Source organism: Limanda limanda, chromosome 5, assembly GCF_963576545.1.
Source record: "Limanda limanda chromosome 5, fLimLim1.1, whole genome shotgun sequence".
In the NCBI taxonomy this organism is placed as follows: domain Eukaryota; kingdom Metazoa; phylum Chordata; class Actinopteri; order Pleuronectiformes; family Pleuronectidae; genus Limanda; species Limanda limanda.
In genome coordinates, this window is record NC_083640.1 from 26,281,298 (window position 1) to 26,299,600 (window position 18,303).

At 41.1% G+C, this 18,303-nt stretch overlaps 3 protein-coding genes across 3 annotated transcripts; 2 read left to right on the forward strand and 1 right to left on the reverse strand.

Annotated features, from left to right (window-relative positions):
• On the reverse strand, window positions 1–4,599 carry ogfod2 (2-oxoglutarate and iron-dependent oxygenase domain containing 2). Its single transcript, XM_061071481.1, has 7 exons — window positions 4,396–4,599; window positions 4,243–4,299; window positions 3,323–3,433; window positions 3,132–3,231; window positions 2,182–2,306; window positions 1,018–1,275; window positions 1–729 (listed from the first exon to the last, which is right to left on the reverse strand). The coding sequence occupies exons 1-7, from the start codon at window positions 4,528–4,530 to the stop codon at window positions 463–465; spliced, it is 1,053 nt and encodes a 350-aa protein (XP_060927464.1). The 5' UTR covers window positions 4,531–4,599; the 3' UTR covers window positions 1–462.
• Window positions 4,600–5,585: 986 nt separating this feature from the next.
• Window positions 5,586–9,665, forward strand: zgc:113436 (uncharacterized protein LOC503528 homolog). Its single transcript, XM_061071993.1, has 8 exons — window positions 5,586–5,903; window positions 6,418–6,611; window positions 6,693–6,804; window positions 6,896–7,034; window positions 7,582–7,636; window positions 7,766–8,023; window positions 8,099–8,215; window positions 8,633–9,665. Exons 1-8 carry the CDS (start codon window positions 5,735–5,737, stop codon window positions 8,888–8,890), a joined length of 1,302 nt encoding a protein of 433 aa, XP_060927976.1. The 5' UTR covers window positions 5,586–5,734; the 3' UTR covers window positions 8,891–9,665.
• A 1,780-nt stretch (window positions 9,666–11,445) lies between these two features.
• On the forward strand, window positions 11,446–17,971 carry abcb9 (ATP-binding cassette, sub-family B (MDR/TAP), member 9). The gene is made up of 11 exons (XM_061071843.1): window positions 11,446–12,118; window positions 12,719–12,833; window positions 13,392–13,522; window positions 13,631–13,836; window positions 13,931–14,128; window positions 14,223–14,351; window positions 14,445–14,633; window positions 14,979–15,152; window positions 16,148–16,307; window positions 16,834–16,970; window positions 17,144–17,971. The coding sequence occupies exons 1-11, from the start codon at window positions 11,446–11,448 to the stop codon at window positions 17,462–17,464; spliced, it is 2,433 nt and encodes an 810-aa protein (XP_060927826.1). The 3' UTR covers window positions 17,465–17,971.
• Window positions 17,972–18,303: the final 332 nt, after the last annotated feature.

An 18,303-nucleotide genomic window follows, 5' to 3' on the forward strand; every position in this document is an offset into this window, starting at 1 on the left:
TGAAGTTTTAATCTTGAATTACACATTATTTTAATAATCTTTGGCACATAAACTCATTGTGCATTAAAATACAAGGGATTTTCTTCAAATATATTATTGGACTAACATTTGAGACAGTAAAGTCGTAAATATACATTCTACAAAATGGGACAATAGATTGAAGCCGTTAGCCTTGAATTATATTACATGACTATTTTTTATAGTAAAATTAATAAATATGAATCATTCCAATTTGGAATAAGGTCAACACCTGTCTTTAGCATTAATGGCTTTCTCCAGTCACCCAGTGTAGTCTTGTAAACTTTACAACAAACAAACACAGCATATTAGTCACTGTGATGTTACTGTGTCAGCAGACTGGCAGGAACCTGTGGGAGGAGGCAGCATGGATACTGTCTGCTGCATTTTCTTATTGTCAAATTTCAGAGCCTACAAACAGAGCCTTTAATAAAGCTGGATATGTTATGTCAGCACACAGGAAACGTTCGGCAGGGGGTCTGAGTGTTTGGTGAACCCGTCAGCGAAGCCCTCTCCTTCCACCATGGTGGGCTTCCTGTTGCACATGGGACACAGCTTGTTGCGTTCCTGTGACGCTCTCATCCAGAGGATGAGGTTCCAGCGCTGGCCGGAGGAGATGGGCAGGGCACCGTGCATATGTTGGCCACGGTGGAGGAGGCCCTCGGCCACCCTATGTTCAACCTCTGAACACTCTGTCTCACTTAAGGAAACCTGCAGGGGGCAGCAAATCCATGGCCAGAGCAAAAAACATTAAGCTATCTGCTGAGTCCCCACTGCCATTGTAGCTGTCATTTTCTCTTACTATTTATGTGGCATGTATGTTATTTATTTTTTACTCTATATAAACCCATGTATCTAACTGCTGACAATGCCTTTATTTTTTTTAATATGCTTGGTAGTGGCAGAAGTGATGATTGTAGGTGTGGTACTTATAGTTTTATAGTACAGCACTATACTGTATATACATATATACAGCATAAAAAACATAGATATATTCACCTGTCTCATGTTGCCAAAATAAAGGTTTCCCTCAGTGAAGTCCTTCCCCAGGGAAACGTTGAGGGTGACCTCTGCGTTGTCATAGTGGTAGCTCAGGTCTAGGTCCTCATTCATGTCATATTTGACCACAAAGGCCTTGTGGCTGTCCAGACAGCGCCCCCCGCAGTCTGGGTACAGCAGGGAGGTGAGTGAATGTAGGTACTGCTCACGGAGAGGCGTGAAGAAGTTCTCGTCAAAGCCCAGTTCATTCAGGAGGATCTGGGGAGAGAAAATGAGAAGAATCCCATGTCTATAATAACCACTAGATGAGGAGTGGGTGATTTGATGATGTACATTTTATTAAGAGAGAAAATATTAAAACATCTTAACCAGGACCTCAATAAAAAATACGTATGGTCTATCATTTATTTAGCTTTATAGCAAATTACTCTCTTAAAGCCAATATTTTCTCTGATTTGCACAGTGCAGAAAACAGCTCCATAAACATGGAGGAGACTGACAAAACATGAGCAAAAACAACAGGAGAAGGACTCGAACCAGACAAGACCTACTGAGGTCCTTGTATATAAAAGAGGTGTCACGTCTGTTGGGCTAAAATGGTTTAGGTATAAAAAGTCTGAAACTGACCCGAAAACTGTACTTATGCCACGAACTGGTCCCACAAAAGGTTCAAACACCACAAAACGTTTTACCACCTAGAGTCATGTCAAGCACAGAGTGTGCAGTTAAGAGTCACAAAAATATAGTCCTTAGTGTGAAAGACTCACTCAAACGCTGCTGGAGGCTTTTGCCCACGGCAAAAAATATGGCAAAGAATCGTCAAGATGCAAGCACATATCGTTTTCTGTAGTAATTTATGTCTGCAAGACATGGCCTCACATTCAAGAAAAAGTAGGAGCAAGGGGATAACAATATAGCTGCTTTCAGAAACACACTGAGCTCCTTATAAGGGTCTGCATGAGAGAACACAAACTTCCAATGACAGGCTCCAGACTTTTCTCTGGCCAAGCTCTGGAGAGCTCATGTTAGAACACACCAGGAGATGTCCCGCAACATTCATTGGGGTGTTGATGACGTATCTAACATGACTAAAGACTAAAAGAGCAGTGATTAGCTGGAGTTTAAGGTCTGGTCTTCTCCAGCCAGTAGGAATTCATGTATTACCCCATAGTGGTTCATGGTGTTGGGTCGTCCTTTGGGTGCTGCAGACTGCTCAAAGTGCTCCAGCTCCTCCAACAGCTCCTCACAGAAGCTTTTCTCAAACACAGGGAAACGATACACCCTCGGAGCTGAAACAGAACAACTGGAATAAATCAAGGAAGCATTTTCATCCACAAATACATCATTGCTAAATCTGTGACAGGTAGCCTCAAGTATTTCTCAAATATGACACATGCACTTTGATGATTCATTTCCTGCCTGGCCACCGCAGGGGGGAAATGAAACATGTTGATTTCTGAATTTCTGAACCCTTTCAGTAAAATGATACGTTAAACTTTTATCTGACTCATGACATTGTCAGCTGATGATATATTTGCATGTGAACAAATATGGATTCCAACCGACTGAGGATCTGAAAAAGGAGCTAACTGTTATGTACAAAGCACATTTAGTCATTTAATCTGTTCACACATCTCCTGTGACCGCCTGTAATTGTATCTCACTTCCCTGCTCTCCATGCCAATAAACCAAACAATGTTGTTTTTACCTGTTTGCAGATGTGTCTGATGACAATGTGTGTGTGTGTGTGTGTGTGTGTGTGTGTCTGTGTGTGTGTGTGTGTGTGTGTGTGTCAGAGCGAGAAAACAAGAGAGGGCGAGCAAGAGAGGAGCCAGGTTAGGGTGTTGAAGAAAGATTTTACCAATTTCAGAAAAGTATAAGTTATTATTTGGGGACAAGATGGGATTTTATGGCCACAAAGAAATCAATTTATGGACACACACATAAGCTTGAGTTATTGTGAAACTGTGGGTGGTCCTTCAAATCAGGCCCAAGGCACATTTGCATTCACGCAAGAATGTGAATTGTAGTACCGGTAATGGGATCACTCAGGACGGAGGTTAATACCAGGTCTGATTGGGTCAGAGAGGAAATGCAAAGCACGTCTGACTCACCTGCCTCTCCGTCCAACACGTCTAAGAGACCTCGTTCACTGGCGCCGCTGCTTCGACAGTACTCGACAATCTGCTTGAACCTCTGAGTGAGGTAGGACTCCTGTGGAGAGGCGGAGCACAGATGTGTCACAGCGAGGCGCTAATGACCCAATACAAATGCACCTATGAGCAGAGAGTGACGCAGTAAGTACCCGCAGCTGGTAGACATGAGGATGGAGCGGCTGGTAAATGTCTTTTATGACAGCAGCTCTCTCGGCAGAAACCACACTGAGACGCCTTCGCCGGTCGACTTCCTGTGAAATCTGAGCAGAAACACACTTCAGCTGCAGTCTAATACAGACGTATCATTTCAATTGGAGAAGATACAGACTTCAAGACAATTACAAGTTAATTATCTTGTTATATCAGGATGTCTCTTTTTGTGAAGGTCAAACAGGAAGAGGAAACACACTCAACATTCAGCTGAACACAAGTGTGATCACAGTGAGATTATATTATGTTGAAATTAAAATAACATTTAATGGTAAAATTGTTTTGTTATCTCTAGTAAGAGTTATACTAATACTGATCAAATTTTGTGTAATTAAAGTAAAAAACAAATTGTTGATATTTGACATATTTAACTATGTTTGGGCCAGAAGTGATCCAAACAAACATAAACATATTAAAACAACAAATAATAGTAGAATAGATTTTTTTGTTTCTGTGCCCAGGCTGCAGGTCCTACAGTTACAATTTTAATTAACATTAAAATGGGACATTTCATAGTTTAAAAATCAACTTCACAGTGCTCTCTGGTGGACGAAAAAAGAAACCTTATCACAGGGAAGAGAAAGAGACAAATGTGAGGGAGCCCTGACCCAGAAGTCTAATAACTGATACATGTAAAGCGTTTTATTAAATTGTCTATCTACCAACAAATCGATTATTATTGTCATGGTCTGTATGATCTAAAATGATCTCAGTAACTCAACTCCATATCGTCTCAAACGTATGAGTGGATGATTGGGTTTTAAAAACTTATTCACAGACCAAACAAATGTTGATTATGTAATTATTAGTATTAATAATACGTGCGCGCACACACACACACACACACACACACATCTACCTCTTTGAGCACATCCGCAAACTGTTGGTCTGTGACGCAGCCAAGTCTCCGGAGCAGCTGTGGACAATATTTCATATCAAATCAATCATATAAACATAAAGCTCCTGTGTCTCGAATTGTTCCCTGTGATTAGTAAACGTGACCCACACTCACAGTCTGATAGTCCAGAGTGAACTGCTGCTCTGACACGAAGCGAACATGGAGTCTGAAGTCCTGCAGGAAGATGTGATCGGAGGTGAAGCAGCTGCACATGTAAAAGTCACACTGGCTGTCCGCCTCGTTTGTCATTTCTGCCCGATTCACAAGACTCAATCACACAGGAACACATGACAGTAAGATGACGACTTCTTCTTCCGTCAACAACAAAGCCACCAGTGCCTGTTCAAGCCCTCCAAAATAAAAGCGTCAACCCAAAATTGATCACATATGACAATCCCTCCAAAGTGTCGTCAAACCCAAAACCTAAAATATAATTGTCACTCACCGAACAAAGGCAGCAAACTACACACTCAGTGAGGTCACTGTGCTCACTCCCCTTAATTCTATTTATTGAATTTGTTTTATTTTTTAAATTTTTAGTAATGGCATATAAAAATACTTGTTTGCTCTCAGTCTCATGTTCGAAAAATATATCATACTTTTTAAAACCCACTTACGCATTTTTTTTTTACATTAACAATTGTTTTCATATTTGGGATTTGTTCTTAGGTAAAAACAGAATCTGTACACTCAAGAGCAGTATTTTGCACAATTGTTTATCTTGGAAATTATCAAGAAAACAATAGACAATAATAAAAAAAGGACAGCCAGTTTTTCGTGCATATTTTTACATTGGAAATTCTGTATTCATTTTTTTAAGTGTCTCAGAGATTTTAAATACATGGGCATGTTGAAGAGGAGTAAACTTATTCGCACAAATTGTTCCCCATCGCTTGGTTTTACACACTTGTGTTTACATATTAAATGTGTCACATTTTACATGTTTTTATAGCTTTTTTATAGCTTTTATAACTTTGGAAAGAAAAATAATTGGCTGATAGAGTTGAATGAGACGCAATATTGAGTAATTATTGCCCTGAGGTTTCAGAAAGGTCATGTTATAATTTTTTATTTTGAAGATGCTCGAGGTAGTTGCCAACATCCTTTTGGTAGCGGTCAGTTATTTACTGCTTCCTAGTGGTCCTAGCGTGTAATTACAACAGTGTAAGTCTAATAAGACGGGCTGGCAGGAGGAACCACTCTTTACCACCGAGGGGCGCTAAAGCGAAACCAAACACACCGGTTTAATTCAGAAGAAGAAGTAGGCGACCAACACACGCGCTGCATCTGCTTCATCCTGATGGGACTTTGTTGTGGATTATCTGAGTTCGTTAGCCGCAGCTAGCACAGCAGCTAGCACACAGCACAGTATGCAGCTTAGCATTAGCCTCGTCTGTGTCCACTGACGTGTGTGTCTCCGTGCTTTGTACCGACGTGAGACGCGTGAGCCGCAATGTTGAACGTGGAGTCGCTGCAAGTTGCTGAGGAGGAGGTGGTGGAGTCCAGCTCCAACAAACTCGGGGACATTTACACTTTCGTGGCCAAAGGCTACTTTCCTCAGGCGATGACTCCCATACGGAGGAAGAACCTCAAAAGATACGCACAGAAGTTTATCATAGACGGTAAGGGTCGTGGAGCTCGTCTTTAGGCAATCGACGAGCCTCCATTCAAAAAATCCTTCAAAATAAAACCGCCCAAATAGTACGGAAGTGTGGATCATCCAGGACATAACACAAGATCTGTTGTGAATCTTGGGTTAATTCGGCTGAGTCTGTCAGTGTCCACCTGAAACCAGCTTCTATATCAGGCACATTTCAGGCTCTCGATGCTTGCTAAGTTTGGAGAATATTGTTCAAACTACCTTATTAAAAGCTCACATTTTCCGCAGATCAGTGGTTTAGTGTTGATAAAGTGTATTTGCAGAATTGTTAAATAGACCTCTGCTGTTCTTGGCGAGTTCACATTTATATTTAATTCAGATTAGCAAAACATCTTTGAATACAAACAGTTTTGAAAGATGTATGGTGTAATGTTCTCTCTGTACACCAGGCGTGATGCATATCTGTGTTTACCTGCAAAGGCTTGTCAGTCAATGTCAAGAGTCTAACTCGTCCTCCCTTCATGTCTTCGTCCAAGAGGGCAAGCTCTACTATGTGGGACCCAAGAAAGAAGAGAAGAGGGAGGTGGTGATTGAGGCGGAGAGGAAGAGGCAGATTTTCCTCGACTGCCACTTCAATGACATCGGCCATCACCTTGGCCAAAAGAAGACCGTCCACAGGATCCAGAGCAAGTTCTACTGGCTGGGAATCATAAAGGATGTGGTGGACTGGGTACTTAAATCTTTATTTGACTCACTAAGCAACATCCTGATATGAATCACCTCTTCATTAACGGCCTTCTGCCTGTTTCAGATTAAAGTGTGTGACACCTGTCAGCACACAGAGAGGAATAAAAACCTGTCACGGACTGTTCGACCGATCAAAGTGGATGCACCGTGGGAAATTGTTGGGATTGACATCTTAGGTTTTTACCTCGATGATATGGTCACATAACATTTTCCTTCTCTTTTAATGTCTCTCCACCTCTTGACGCCTGTTTTCTCTTCTCTCATCAGGACCTTTCCCTGAGACCCAGCAAGGCAACACTAACATTATAGTCCTCATTGATTACCTCAGTAAATGGCCAGAAGCGTTTCCAGTAAAAAAGACGGATGTGTTCTCTTTTGCAAGATGCATCTCTAGCTCTATATACAGGTAAAAACAGCCATCAACATCTCTAACAGTCACCGAGGTCGAAACAGGGGTTTGATATAAATAATCTGATCAAATCTGATGAAACTGGTTTATTACATTTTAAAAACTGCCTCTGTCTTATTTTGTGCTGTGAATCTGCATCACAACAAAGGCCAATACTTCTAGTCCAAGCCTCAGAATGAAAATATATTATATCCTGAAACATATATTTGTTTTTTTTGTGTTATGCTAATGCACTTGGCCTATTCTTCTTTTTCCCATTTGATATTGGCAAAAATTAGGAAAAAAGAAAAAGAGAAGACGCACTCAAAAAAGAAAGAAAAATCAAAAGTAATTTGAATTGCTTATACATACTACGACGTATTACTTCACTCTTTGTCTAGATAACAGGCTACATTATACGTTTCATATGTAAACAGCCAACTCAAACTTCGCACATCAGCCATATTACATATATATTAAACAAACTCAATATCTATTTATCTCTGACGAAACTGAACATTATGCAGTTCTCAATAACCACAATTATTGTTCTCTTTTCAACCAGGTTTGGGGCCCCTAAAACTATAGTGTGTACGCAGAACGTTGACTTCTGTGATGAGGTGAGATGTGAGTCACAGACTTATTTGAATGTATACAGCAGAATGAACCGATAACAGATTGTAGCAGTGTTGTTGGTCAGTTTTTGCCAGTGCGCATATAGTACAGATGTTTGTTATTTTTCCCTACAGGTGGCTAAGCTGCTGTGCGACAGATGGAGCATCGTGCAGAAGGTTTCTCCTTTGGATCAACCTCAGCTCAACCCGCTCCATGACTGCACGAGCGTGTTACTGAAAGAAGCCGTCCTGCAGATGGTGACAGAGAAGCAGGGCGAGTGGGACGACTTCCTCGACCCTGTGCTGTTTTTGTTCCGCACGTCCACAAACCCCACGACCAAGTTCACCCCCTACTCGCTCATGTTCAACAGGAAAGCTAATTTACTTAACGAGGTGAGACTAGGAAAGATCCCGTTCTAACTGTGTGATTTGGTGTTTGATTATTAAATGTCGTTTCCTTTCCTCTAGACGACACTAAGCTTGGCGAATTATGACCATCTAGAGCAGGATGTGTATTCCTCAAAGGAAAAGGCCTCTACGTATATGACAATAATGCAGGAGCAGCAGAACTCCGTTAAGCAGCTGGTAAGTAATACCCCTGTGTGAGTGTGTGTTTGTATACAAGTAAACTCAACAACACATGACCAGATTTTCAACATACTTGGAGGGGATACTAATTCTCTGAAAGTATCTTTTTCGAGCTGATCGGTAGAAGGTTTAAAGAAAAACATTTTCTCTGCACATAAGATAAGATAGAACTTTATTTGTCCTACTATGGTAATAATTAGTTATAGTTATAGCAGGAAAAAAGGAACTTGTGAAATACACAGTTAAGGTAATAAATGAGTAAAACAAATATACAATACTAACACAAGGAGCTATAAAAAAATTGAAATGTATACAATGTGAACAAAATATATACAGTGTAACAGTAACTGTTGGGGCGGGAGAGACTTTCTACACTTGTTTTGATCAGACAATGATTTTGTGTTTCACCCCCAGGTTGTATCCAATATGAACGTAGCCTACAAACAAGAGAAGAAGAAGAAGGCTAAGCGCAGAGCACCCAGCATGCCCTCAATGAATTTTAAGATCGCAGATCCTCTGTTTGGTGAAGGAGACTCGCCCTCACCAAAAAAACTGAAAGAGAGTTTATATTTGTCTTTCCCTGTGGAGACGGTGCTGGCCACCGAGCAAAGCAGCTCGGAGGACATTAAGGCCGAGTTGGAGTATCACCTGACTGAGTCTGATGTCCACTGAGATGCATGGTTTGAAAAGAATAGAGAGAAGACGCATTGTCAGAGCACGGATACAAGTCGTGAGCTGCCTGAAAACTTGGGTAATCGGGAGGAGTAGGATGATTAGTGCGACCACTGCTCAGTCACTTGAGCTGCTTTCAGACATGCACTGGACTCTTCACTACCTCTGTATTTTGTCCGGAGGGGGTGCATGTGTGAACACAAATGTGAGAGTGAGAGGCTCCGCAGTTTCTGCGGACTTTCTCCACCTTGCATCGTAGTATAAAGTCTGTAGGAAGTCAGGAGAATCCGATTTGAGAACACAGCCGGGGATCCCCCACTGGATTCACCAAGATGAGTGGGGATTTTTTGATGCTTCGAACTATCTAACTAACTCCCAGTGAACAAGCAGTGTCATACAAGGAGAAGACACCACCAAAGATGTCAAGAGAGTTTGTGGGGATAAGAGCCGACGTCGGTGTCTGTGTAGTAAAGAAAATCACAGAGTCAACACAGCAGAGTTAATGTCACTGCCTGCTGCCATCGGCTGCTCCACCTCTTGCCTGAATAGTGCGAAGAGCTTGATGCTGTTGTCAATGCGGATGTGCAGAGAACCTCCTGCTGTGTTGTACCCAATGCTCTGGTCTTTACCCGCAGGTCATGTCTGGTTGATGTTTCACATGTAGATGAACTATGCCCATGGAAACAGAATCCAGCAGCAATCATTGATCCCAAAACAAGTTTTTCCCATGAAAATTATGTTAATTTATTGTTTTTTAATTTGTTGTACAGTTTATTTCTACGCTGCAATACTTTACAATAAAGTTATTGTCGTATTTGTGAAGACTTGTCGTATGGTTATTATCTGATAGGGAAAGAGAAATTGCTTCTGATCATTTGTTCGTCTTATTATTGTTTAGATCCTGGCTGCAAAAGTTCCAGAAAATACACAATAAATACACAAAAACTACAAGACCTAAAGAATTATTTGCCTAATTTGAAATTATTATCTTATTGGGAAAGAGGCATTTGCAATAATGGGGTTCCAAATACTCAAAGTAAAATAATACGGCCGTATATTCAGGTTAAATTTGCATGTATTTGGTTTGTTGGCATCGGTATTATGTTTGAGATGAAAACAGCTTCCTGCTTCGCTGAGTCAAAGCTGATACCAAAACAACGGGCTGAAAGACCCCACCACAGAACAGAGGGGATGTACAGAGGTGTGAGTTCATTCTCTGTGGGCAAAGGACCTCTTTAAAATATCACATTTCGATATGATAAAATATTATGTACCTCTGCTTTAACAAAGGTTTGTGAATAGACTGGAAGTCTGCTTTAGACATTCTACACATATAAATAAATGTATCCGTCTCTATTACTCCTGTAGGAACTTTCCTTTTATTTTATTGTGACAAATTTGCTGTAGAGTCATGAACATTTAGAGCTTTCACTGTTCTTTAATCAGCTTAGCTTTGTGCTGTTTAAGTGAAAATTTTGACCTGTTTGAGTTTAAATATTACCGGTGGGAGGGGCAACACCGTGTTTACTTCCGGGAGAATTACTGTACGTCAAGATGGGTCGAAAGCATAAAGAGCTATCACTCCACAATATTTCCCGTGCATCAATACAACTAAATGCATTTGACAGTTCGGGAAGGTGAACGTTCGGCTTTAGTGTATTTTCTCTTATATGATTAATTAAAACCAAGTACGCCGCTTTACATTTACATATTAACACTGGATTTGAAGTATATAAAGATAATAAGGGCAAGTAATTTCGAGCAGCGTTACAGGTCGTTTTATCACGTATACATCCAATTTATTTATACGATTATTATTTATTTTACGTGCTGCCTTGTTTATCTCTTCACAACGCTAAACTGTCCTAGCAGGATCCAATTGTAGAATATCAGATTACAGGAACTACCTAGTGTGAATCCTCTGTGTCATAGACGATCTATGATACCGGCGTCCACTTGATTTGTGTTATTCAGTAGTGGATCTTGTTGGTGTGTGTGTGTGTGTGTCTTTGTAGTTCTCTATTCTCCACTGGTGTTTTATTACCTATTTTATAATCGAAATGACGTAATGTATCCGTGGATACCTCTCTGAATATTATGGGATTCAATAGCGTGGACGCATTTGTAACGTGAGGTAGCACACCGCCTGCTAACAGCTCACTGACACAGCTAGCTAACAATGTACATGTAGATAGTTACGGACTTACTGCTCAGTTATTTATCGTGTTGTTAAAGTAAATGACGACAGTTACTACCTCATATATACGTTACTACCCAGGTTTAGTGCTTGAGCTATGAGACCGGAAATAAGCTCCTTAGAAATAAAAGTAAGTGTGAAGAAATTATACTAATATTCCTGTTTGTTTGGATAAATGGTGCTGAATTGTGTGGCATGTTTCTGAATGTAAGTTCTCATTTATAGGGGGTGAAAACTCTGTGAATTTGAGTCTCCATTGATCACTGTTTTGAAAACCCCAGTCTTTCTTATTGTCTGGAATAGTTTATCACAGGTTGGACTTGTCTTGACTCCCTGTCACGCTGCCTGAAACATCAGCATGGGCCTCAAAGTAGGTGTGAGCTGCACTGTGTTATTCACCCTGCTGGATGTTGTCATCACCACTGTCCTGTACACACATGGATCACACTCTGTCAGATTCAGAGAGGAGGTGCTGGACTTTGACATCCTCAAGTCAGCGTTGGACCTCTGGGGGACCGTCCTGCTCCGGGGGGGGCTCCTGCTGGGAGCCTCCATAGGTGTGTCATGGAACAAAGTGGACGGCTCGCAGAGGGTCACCTCGCTCGCCACCCTCATCCTCTTCCTCTGCCTGGTCCTCATCACCTTTGCTCTGGCCAAGCTGCTGATACTGAGCGAGCTGGGCCCTATGACCCAGCAGCCCTGGGTCCTGATCCTCATCTGCTGGACGTGTGCCTCTTCTCTGGTTGTCACGCTGCTCTGGAGGCTGCTGAGCTCAGAATCCAGCTCAGGGAGTCGTCACCACAGCAGCAGGAGCAGGGAAGGAGCAGCAGGCTCCGAGGACACAGAGAGCCTGGTGGGGACTGATGATGAGGAGGAGGAGGAGGTGGGGTGTGAGAGGAAGAAGCAAAAGGAGGAGGGAACCCAGGAGAAGACCAGCTCTGGGGCTACACTTGGACGTTTGATAGCCATCTCCATGAAGGATGGCTGGCTCCTGTGTACAGCTATCTTCTTCCTCCTCATTTCTGCTGTGTGTGAGTGTCCATGACATAGTAATATAAACCTATAAAGTCACAGTGTTTCTCCTGCCTTTTCAAAAAGATTGCAACTCCTGCACAGCTTGCAGGTTATACTCATCACATATGACTCAATGTGTTTAGCTTTTGCTGAATACATTCAGCCCATAGCTCATTTTTCAAGATGTCGTGCATTTATTTATCCAGGGTTTTTTTCATATTTTTTCCATGTGATACCTCGCTCCTAGCCTCAGAGCAGTGACAAACATAAACGTGAACTGTAAACCAAAAACACCTCTAAAATGTAGAAATGGGCTGCAGCGAATGCTGTTGACGTTTTATTATTGACTATTGCTGATCAATTTCCTAAGCAATCATTAGGTCAGTGAAATGCAAATAATTATAAAATAATGTCCATCAATTGATCTCACAGCCTTTAAACAATCCCTGGGTTTTTTCATCAGCTTCACCATTCACCTCATTTTGTTTCAATTTCAGTAAATTTCTCTCACTTACAGATAAGAATCATTTATTTTGTATGAATATTAAGTTGTCCTGAGACCTAGAAATGTGTGGACAGCTCTAACATTATATCACGGTCTCTACCTTTAACTGCAGGTGAAGCATTCATACCGTACTACTATGGGAGGGCCATCGACAGCATCGTGGAGAACAAGAGCATGGAGCACTTTGCTAAACCGGTCATCACACTGGCAGCACTGCTCTTAGTCAGGTGTGTATAAGCAGGCCGCCTTCTGATTGTCTGTTGATTTGTACTTTGATCCTGTGCACATTTTCAAAATAGAACAATTGGCATAAGAGATACATAATACTTATTGTACACAAGTGACACAGTAATGTCATGCATAAAATGGTTGCAAACTACAATTCTAATGTTAACTTGAGTCTTATGATAATAATATATTTGTTGGCATTATTGGACAGTATTGGTGCTCTAGCGTCCTCCCACTGTCCAAAGACATACAGCTTAGCATAAACTAAGAAAAAGAACTCTAAATGGACACACTGATTTCACCCTAGGTCTGAAAATGAATATTTATTACTCTCCATATACCAGCCCTGCAATACACTGACGACCTGTTCAGGGTGTATCCTACCTTTCACCCAATGTAAACCACGTTCCCCATGGGACATGGAGTTTGCTGATTTATTGACAAGTGACAGAGCCGCTCTACCAGATATGAATCAGTGTGTCAGCACATGTCATGTCAAACCAGAGATAAGGTTTTTGCACTTGAATGACATTTGACAAGCTTTTCTCTCTCCTCAGTTCCATTGCAATGGGATTGCGTGGTGGGGTCTTCACGCTGACATTTGCTCGAATAAACCTTCGGCTCAGAAGCCGTCTCTTCAGAACGCTGATGAGGCAGGAGATAGGGTTTTTTGATGAAAACCACACAGGTAAATGTTAAAACACTATCAATAGAGCCGTCTTTGGTCCCTTCCTTTATTTGAGTCACCTCTTATACCATGACATGCACGACTTACTCTTTCTATATCACCCTGTAGGTGACATCATCTCACGGCTGTCAGCTGACACCACCCAAGTGAGTGACCTCATCTCCCAGAATGTCAACATCTTCTTGAGGAGCGCCATCAAGGGCACCGGCTTCTTCATCTTCATGTTCGGGATCTCCTGGAAGCTCAGCCTGGTGACCCTCATGGGATTCCCTTTCATTGGCCTCGTCTCTAAACTCCATGGAGAATATTACAAGGCAAAGTAGTCTTTTTGTGTCAATGATGATGGCTTAATTTGTAGATTAATCTGAAGTAGTATTATATAAGTTATTATTTTCTTATCTTTTACAGAAATTGACTAAAGAAGTGCAAACCACTCTTGCAGAGGCCAACAGAGTTGCAGAAGAAACAATTTCAGGCATGAGGACAGTGCGAAGCTTTGCCAACGAGTGTGGGGAGGCCGATTCCTACGACGCCAAGCTCTCAGCCATGTTCCAGCTCAACAAGAAGCAGGCCTTGGCCTATGCTTGTTACATGTGGTCCAGTAATGTAGGTACCAGCAGCCGCCTCTTCAGATGAGGATGTAAAGCTCTACATCTCTTCAGTCTTTTTATCGATAACTGTACTTTTTTGTGTTTTTCAGATTTCACAGTTTTGTTTAGAGCTCGCTGTCCTCTACTATGGCGGCCACCTTGTGATTTCTGGCCAGATGAGTAGTGGTGACTTGATATCTATTTTCATATACATGCTCGAGCTGGGAGAATGTCTAGAAGTATGTCAAGTGTCTTTATTTATTTATTGATTTTATAACAAGTGTACAAAAGCAACACCACAAACCAACGCCTTGTGTGATTTTGTCTTACAGAGCATCGCATCAGTGTTCACAGGCCTCATGCAGGGTGTGGGCGCTGCTGAGAAGGTTTTTGAGTATCTGGACAGGGAACCCAAACACCCAGCTAATGGCACAGAGGCTCCTCACACATGCACTGGTCTGGTTGAATTTAAAGACATCACGTTTGCCTACCCAACCCGCCCTGAGGTGGATATTCTCAAGGTTTGTTCTGAGGAATATTTCTCCCATATTATGTGAATAAACCCAGTATGACTAATATTCACAGCAGTCTGTTTGGATTTAGGAAGCACAGTTTACTGTAAGATCAGTTTCCCAAAAATATCAACAATAAAACTAAGTATTTTATATAATTTAGAATCTGTGTTCAAAGGCAGGCAATTTTTTTCGTGGTATTTGAATATAATTATGTTCATATTTACAGATCAAATTCTGTGAAAATATATTATATATCAGTAAAAAGAGAATAAAGAAAGTTAAAATGATGAATGATATTTCTGACTGTTTTTATGTGATGAAAATTACTTCCTCAACTGCTTCCTGTCGTAGGGAGTGTCATTCACGCTGCGGCCGGGAGAGGTCACAGCCCTCGTGGGACCCTCGGGCAGTGGAAAGAGTTCCTGTGTGAGTCTGCTGGAAAACTTCTACCTTCCTCAACAAGGCCAAGTGCTACTCGATGGGAAACCTGTGCAGACCTTTCAGCACGACTACCTTCACTCCAAGGTCTGTACACATCTGTGTAATAGATTCAACCTCAGCAGAATTATGAAAGTGGCTTCCTCAAATCAAATTTAGCCTTTGCTAAAAATATTTCAAAAGGAAATATTCATAAACATGAAAAAAAGCCACCTTATAATAGAATATAACTATAAACATATTAACTATAAAATAAAGTGTTTCAATACAATAAAAGTAACAAATGTTGAGATAGCACGGATGCATACAAAAGCAGTAAAGTGACCAATATAGATAGGTACGGTGTATAATGGATTATATGAATATTGCACCATGTATTTAAGTGGTATGGTAAATAAGATAGTTACTGCACAGTGTTTTAAGAGGACATGATGAATATGATAAATATATATGTATATGTAATAAATATTTCACATGATGCATGTGATATTGTTGCACAATGGAGTCAGACTGAGTGTAGAGGGATACAATAGTTTGTTATTAAGGATATAAATTGTGTTATTCTACAATTTTCTTCTTGTGTTACTGTCAAGAAATGTACGCAACTCGCAAACCAACAACACATTATTTCATCTGCCAATATTTTGCAGCTTCACATTTCTCTCAGGCCCAATTAGTCCAATTGTGTTCCTTATTGAATGTCTTTAAAAACAGGTGATAAATTACAAAAGTTTTAGTTTGAGTAACCCTTACTCCAACTGGACTAAATAGTGCATGTGTTAGGGACTTTTTTCAGGTGCTGATTAATGTGCACTTGTTGATTCACTGAGTATTATCAGCAGCAGAGTTTTTGTATAAGGGATTAAGTAAATATAAATAACAAAGAGTCTGTTTGTGTTCATGGGAGTAGAGTGACTCACTTGTGTGCTCTAGAGCTGGTTTGTTCTCTGAGCTCAATGGCACAGAAGAATAAGATGTATACGGCCTTTACCACACATTTGTCACCTGTTACTAAGATCAGGTCAGTTTGAGTTTTGGCCATTCACATGTAAATTTGTCCACTTGACATTGTGTTTCTGCAGGTAGCTCTTGTGGGCCAGGAGCCTGTGCTTTTTGCCAGGACGGTCGGGGAAAACATCACCTACGGCCTGACTGACATCCCCATGCAGTATGTGGTGCAGGCTGCCACCAAGGCTAACGCTCAGGACTTTATCAGCTCCCTCCCCAAAGGCTATGAGACAAGTAATGATCAGATCTCTTTATATTTAGGTCTGCCACCGATGTGTTTTAGTTATAATGAATACGGAGGTCCATCAGTCAGTGATTAGCGTCACAGAAACAACCATTGCAAGGATGGGCACAATTAGGTTTTTCTTTTATAACATACTTTCATAAATTAGTCAAGTCAAATACTATTCACTCGCATGTTTAAAATATGATTGTAATGTTATAGCTTCATACTGGCTTCACTGCACTTGTCTGCTGCCAGAGATCTCATGGTTAGTTCAGGTTCTGTGTGAATCTAGTCCCATCTCATGAGATGGAATCATTGCATTAGTTTTGAAAATTAATGTGTAAATTAAGCTGGTGCCAATATCAGTATAATGATTCCCATCTCACTTATTCGGGTGTATGTTTGAGTACAAATCTGGCAGGGACGATTGTTAAATGTATATTTTATAATTTTAGTCCCCTCTTCACTGTCCACCATCCATTCAGAGTCATAAAACCCACCAGCTGGCTATTTTCTCACTCATTTCTTTCTTAGGTGTTGGCGAGAAGGGCACCCAGTTGTCAGGCGGGCAGAAACAAAGGGTGGCCATTGCAAGAGCTCTCATCCGAAACCCACGTGTTCTTATCCTGGATGAGGCGACCAGTGCTCTGGATTCAGAGAGTGAACACATTGTAAGTAAACAGCTACATTTACTAAAAACAAAATGTCATCTGGCGTTCAGGAGATGGACAAAAGAAATGCTGCACCTGTTAGATGTAATGTTATCCTGTATTTTAGCACCTGTAATCAATACTACATTAGTGAATGATTTACTGTGTCAGTGAGGTGTTGATTTCTGCTGCAGGTTCAGCAGGCCCTGAACAATGTCATGAAGGAGCACACGGTGCTGGTGATCGCACATCGGCTCAGCACAGTGGAGAAGGCAGACAACATCATAGTGATTGACAGGGGCCACGTGGCTGAACAGGGCCCTCACAGTCAGCTGATGGCCAGCGGGGGGCTCTACTCCAAGCTGGTGCAGAGGCAGGTCCTGGGAATACAGACGGGGGCGGACGTCCTAAACCTGCCTGAAAACCTCAGCTGGAAGCCTGATGGAGCACATCAGCGAAGGAGACAAAGCAGCAGCAGCAGCGCCAGCGAGTCTGAGTGCAAAGTCCGCTACTGAGAAGGAACTGCAGTGTGAGGAGAAGAGATTGGACTGCAGCTTACACCACATATGAGCTGTAAGAGACTTTTTGTGAGGACATTCTGTAGCTTTAACACTAAATCAAATTATATTTGATCAAATGATAATATCCCAATCAGTTCAAGTGAAGATGCACTTCATATCAACGTACTGAGGGACTTTATTAAAGCATTGGTGTGTAGGATTCAGGGAAATAGAATATGATATCCATAATTATGATTTCATTAGTGTATAATAACCTTAAAGGGATAGTTCAACAAAAAATGAAAATTTACAAATTATCTTCTGACCACTATGCTGCTGGAGGGGTCAATTTTTTCTTAAAACATAAAACATAAACAAATTGCAATACGCCTCCATACTGCTCCTGTTGTGTCATCCAAGTATCCATAAGCTCCGACATTCAAATTTGATTCGAAATGGCGTCATTTACACTGTGTGTTTAGCCTCAGCCAATAGCATTGTAACTGTATGAAACTTGAATCAATGGTCTATGATTGTTACTGATGAAGATAAATCATTGAACCAAAAATCTATTAAAGTCTCTTTAATATAATAAATAATGTAATCGTGCCAATCACTGTAAATGTAATGGTTTAAAAAGTGCTGGATTAATGCCTCATGTGGCATTTAATGTCTCCTGGTTTAGTGTCAATCATGTCTCCCCCTGGACTGGGGACTGGTAGTAAATGGGTCTTACAGTGTCACAGTCACACAGTTGTATCTTAAAGGGTAGAGGACATAATTCAAATATATCAAATTAATCATGTTGGTGTAACCAAGGTTGAAACAATTTGTCAATTAATTGACAAATTGAA

Coding starts and splice junctions, on each gene's coding strand:
- abcb9 (XM_061071843.1), top strand. CDS start 11,446: ATGGGCCTCAAAGTAGGTGTGAGCTGCACTGTGTTATTCACCCTGCTG. Junction 14,634..14,978: donor CTGAGGTGGATATTCTCAAG/GTTTGTTCTGAG, acceptor TTCCTGTCGTAG/GGAGTGTCATTCACGCTGCG. Junction 15,153..16,147: donor ACGACTACCTTCACTCCAAG/GTCTGTACACAT, acceptor GTGTTTCTGCAG/GTAGCTCTTGTGGGCCAGGA.
- ogfod2 (XM_061071481.1), bottom strand. CDS start 4,530: ATGACAAACGAGGCGGACAGCCAGTGTGACTTTTACATGTGCAGCTGC. Junction 3,434..4,242: donor TTGCGGATGTGCTCAAAGAG/GTAGATGTGTGT, acceptor GTTTCTGCTCAG/ATTTCACAGGAAGTCGACCG. Junction 1,276..2,181: donor ACACCATGAACCACTATGGG/GTAATACATGAA, acceptor TTCTCTCCCCAG/ATCCTCCTGAATGAACTGGG.
- zgc:113436 (XM_061071993.1), top strand. CDS start 5,735: ATGTTGAACGTGGAGTCGCTGCAAGTTGCTGAGGAGGAGGTGGTGGAG. Junction 7,035..7,581: donor ATCTCTAGCTCTATATACAG/GTAAAAACAGCC, acceptor CTTTTCAACCAG/GTTTGGGGCCCCTAAAACTA. Junction 7,637..7,765: donor ACGTTGACTTCTGTGATGAG/GTGAGATGTGAG, acceptor TTTTCCCTACAG/GTGGCTAAGCTGCTGTGCGA.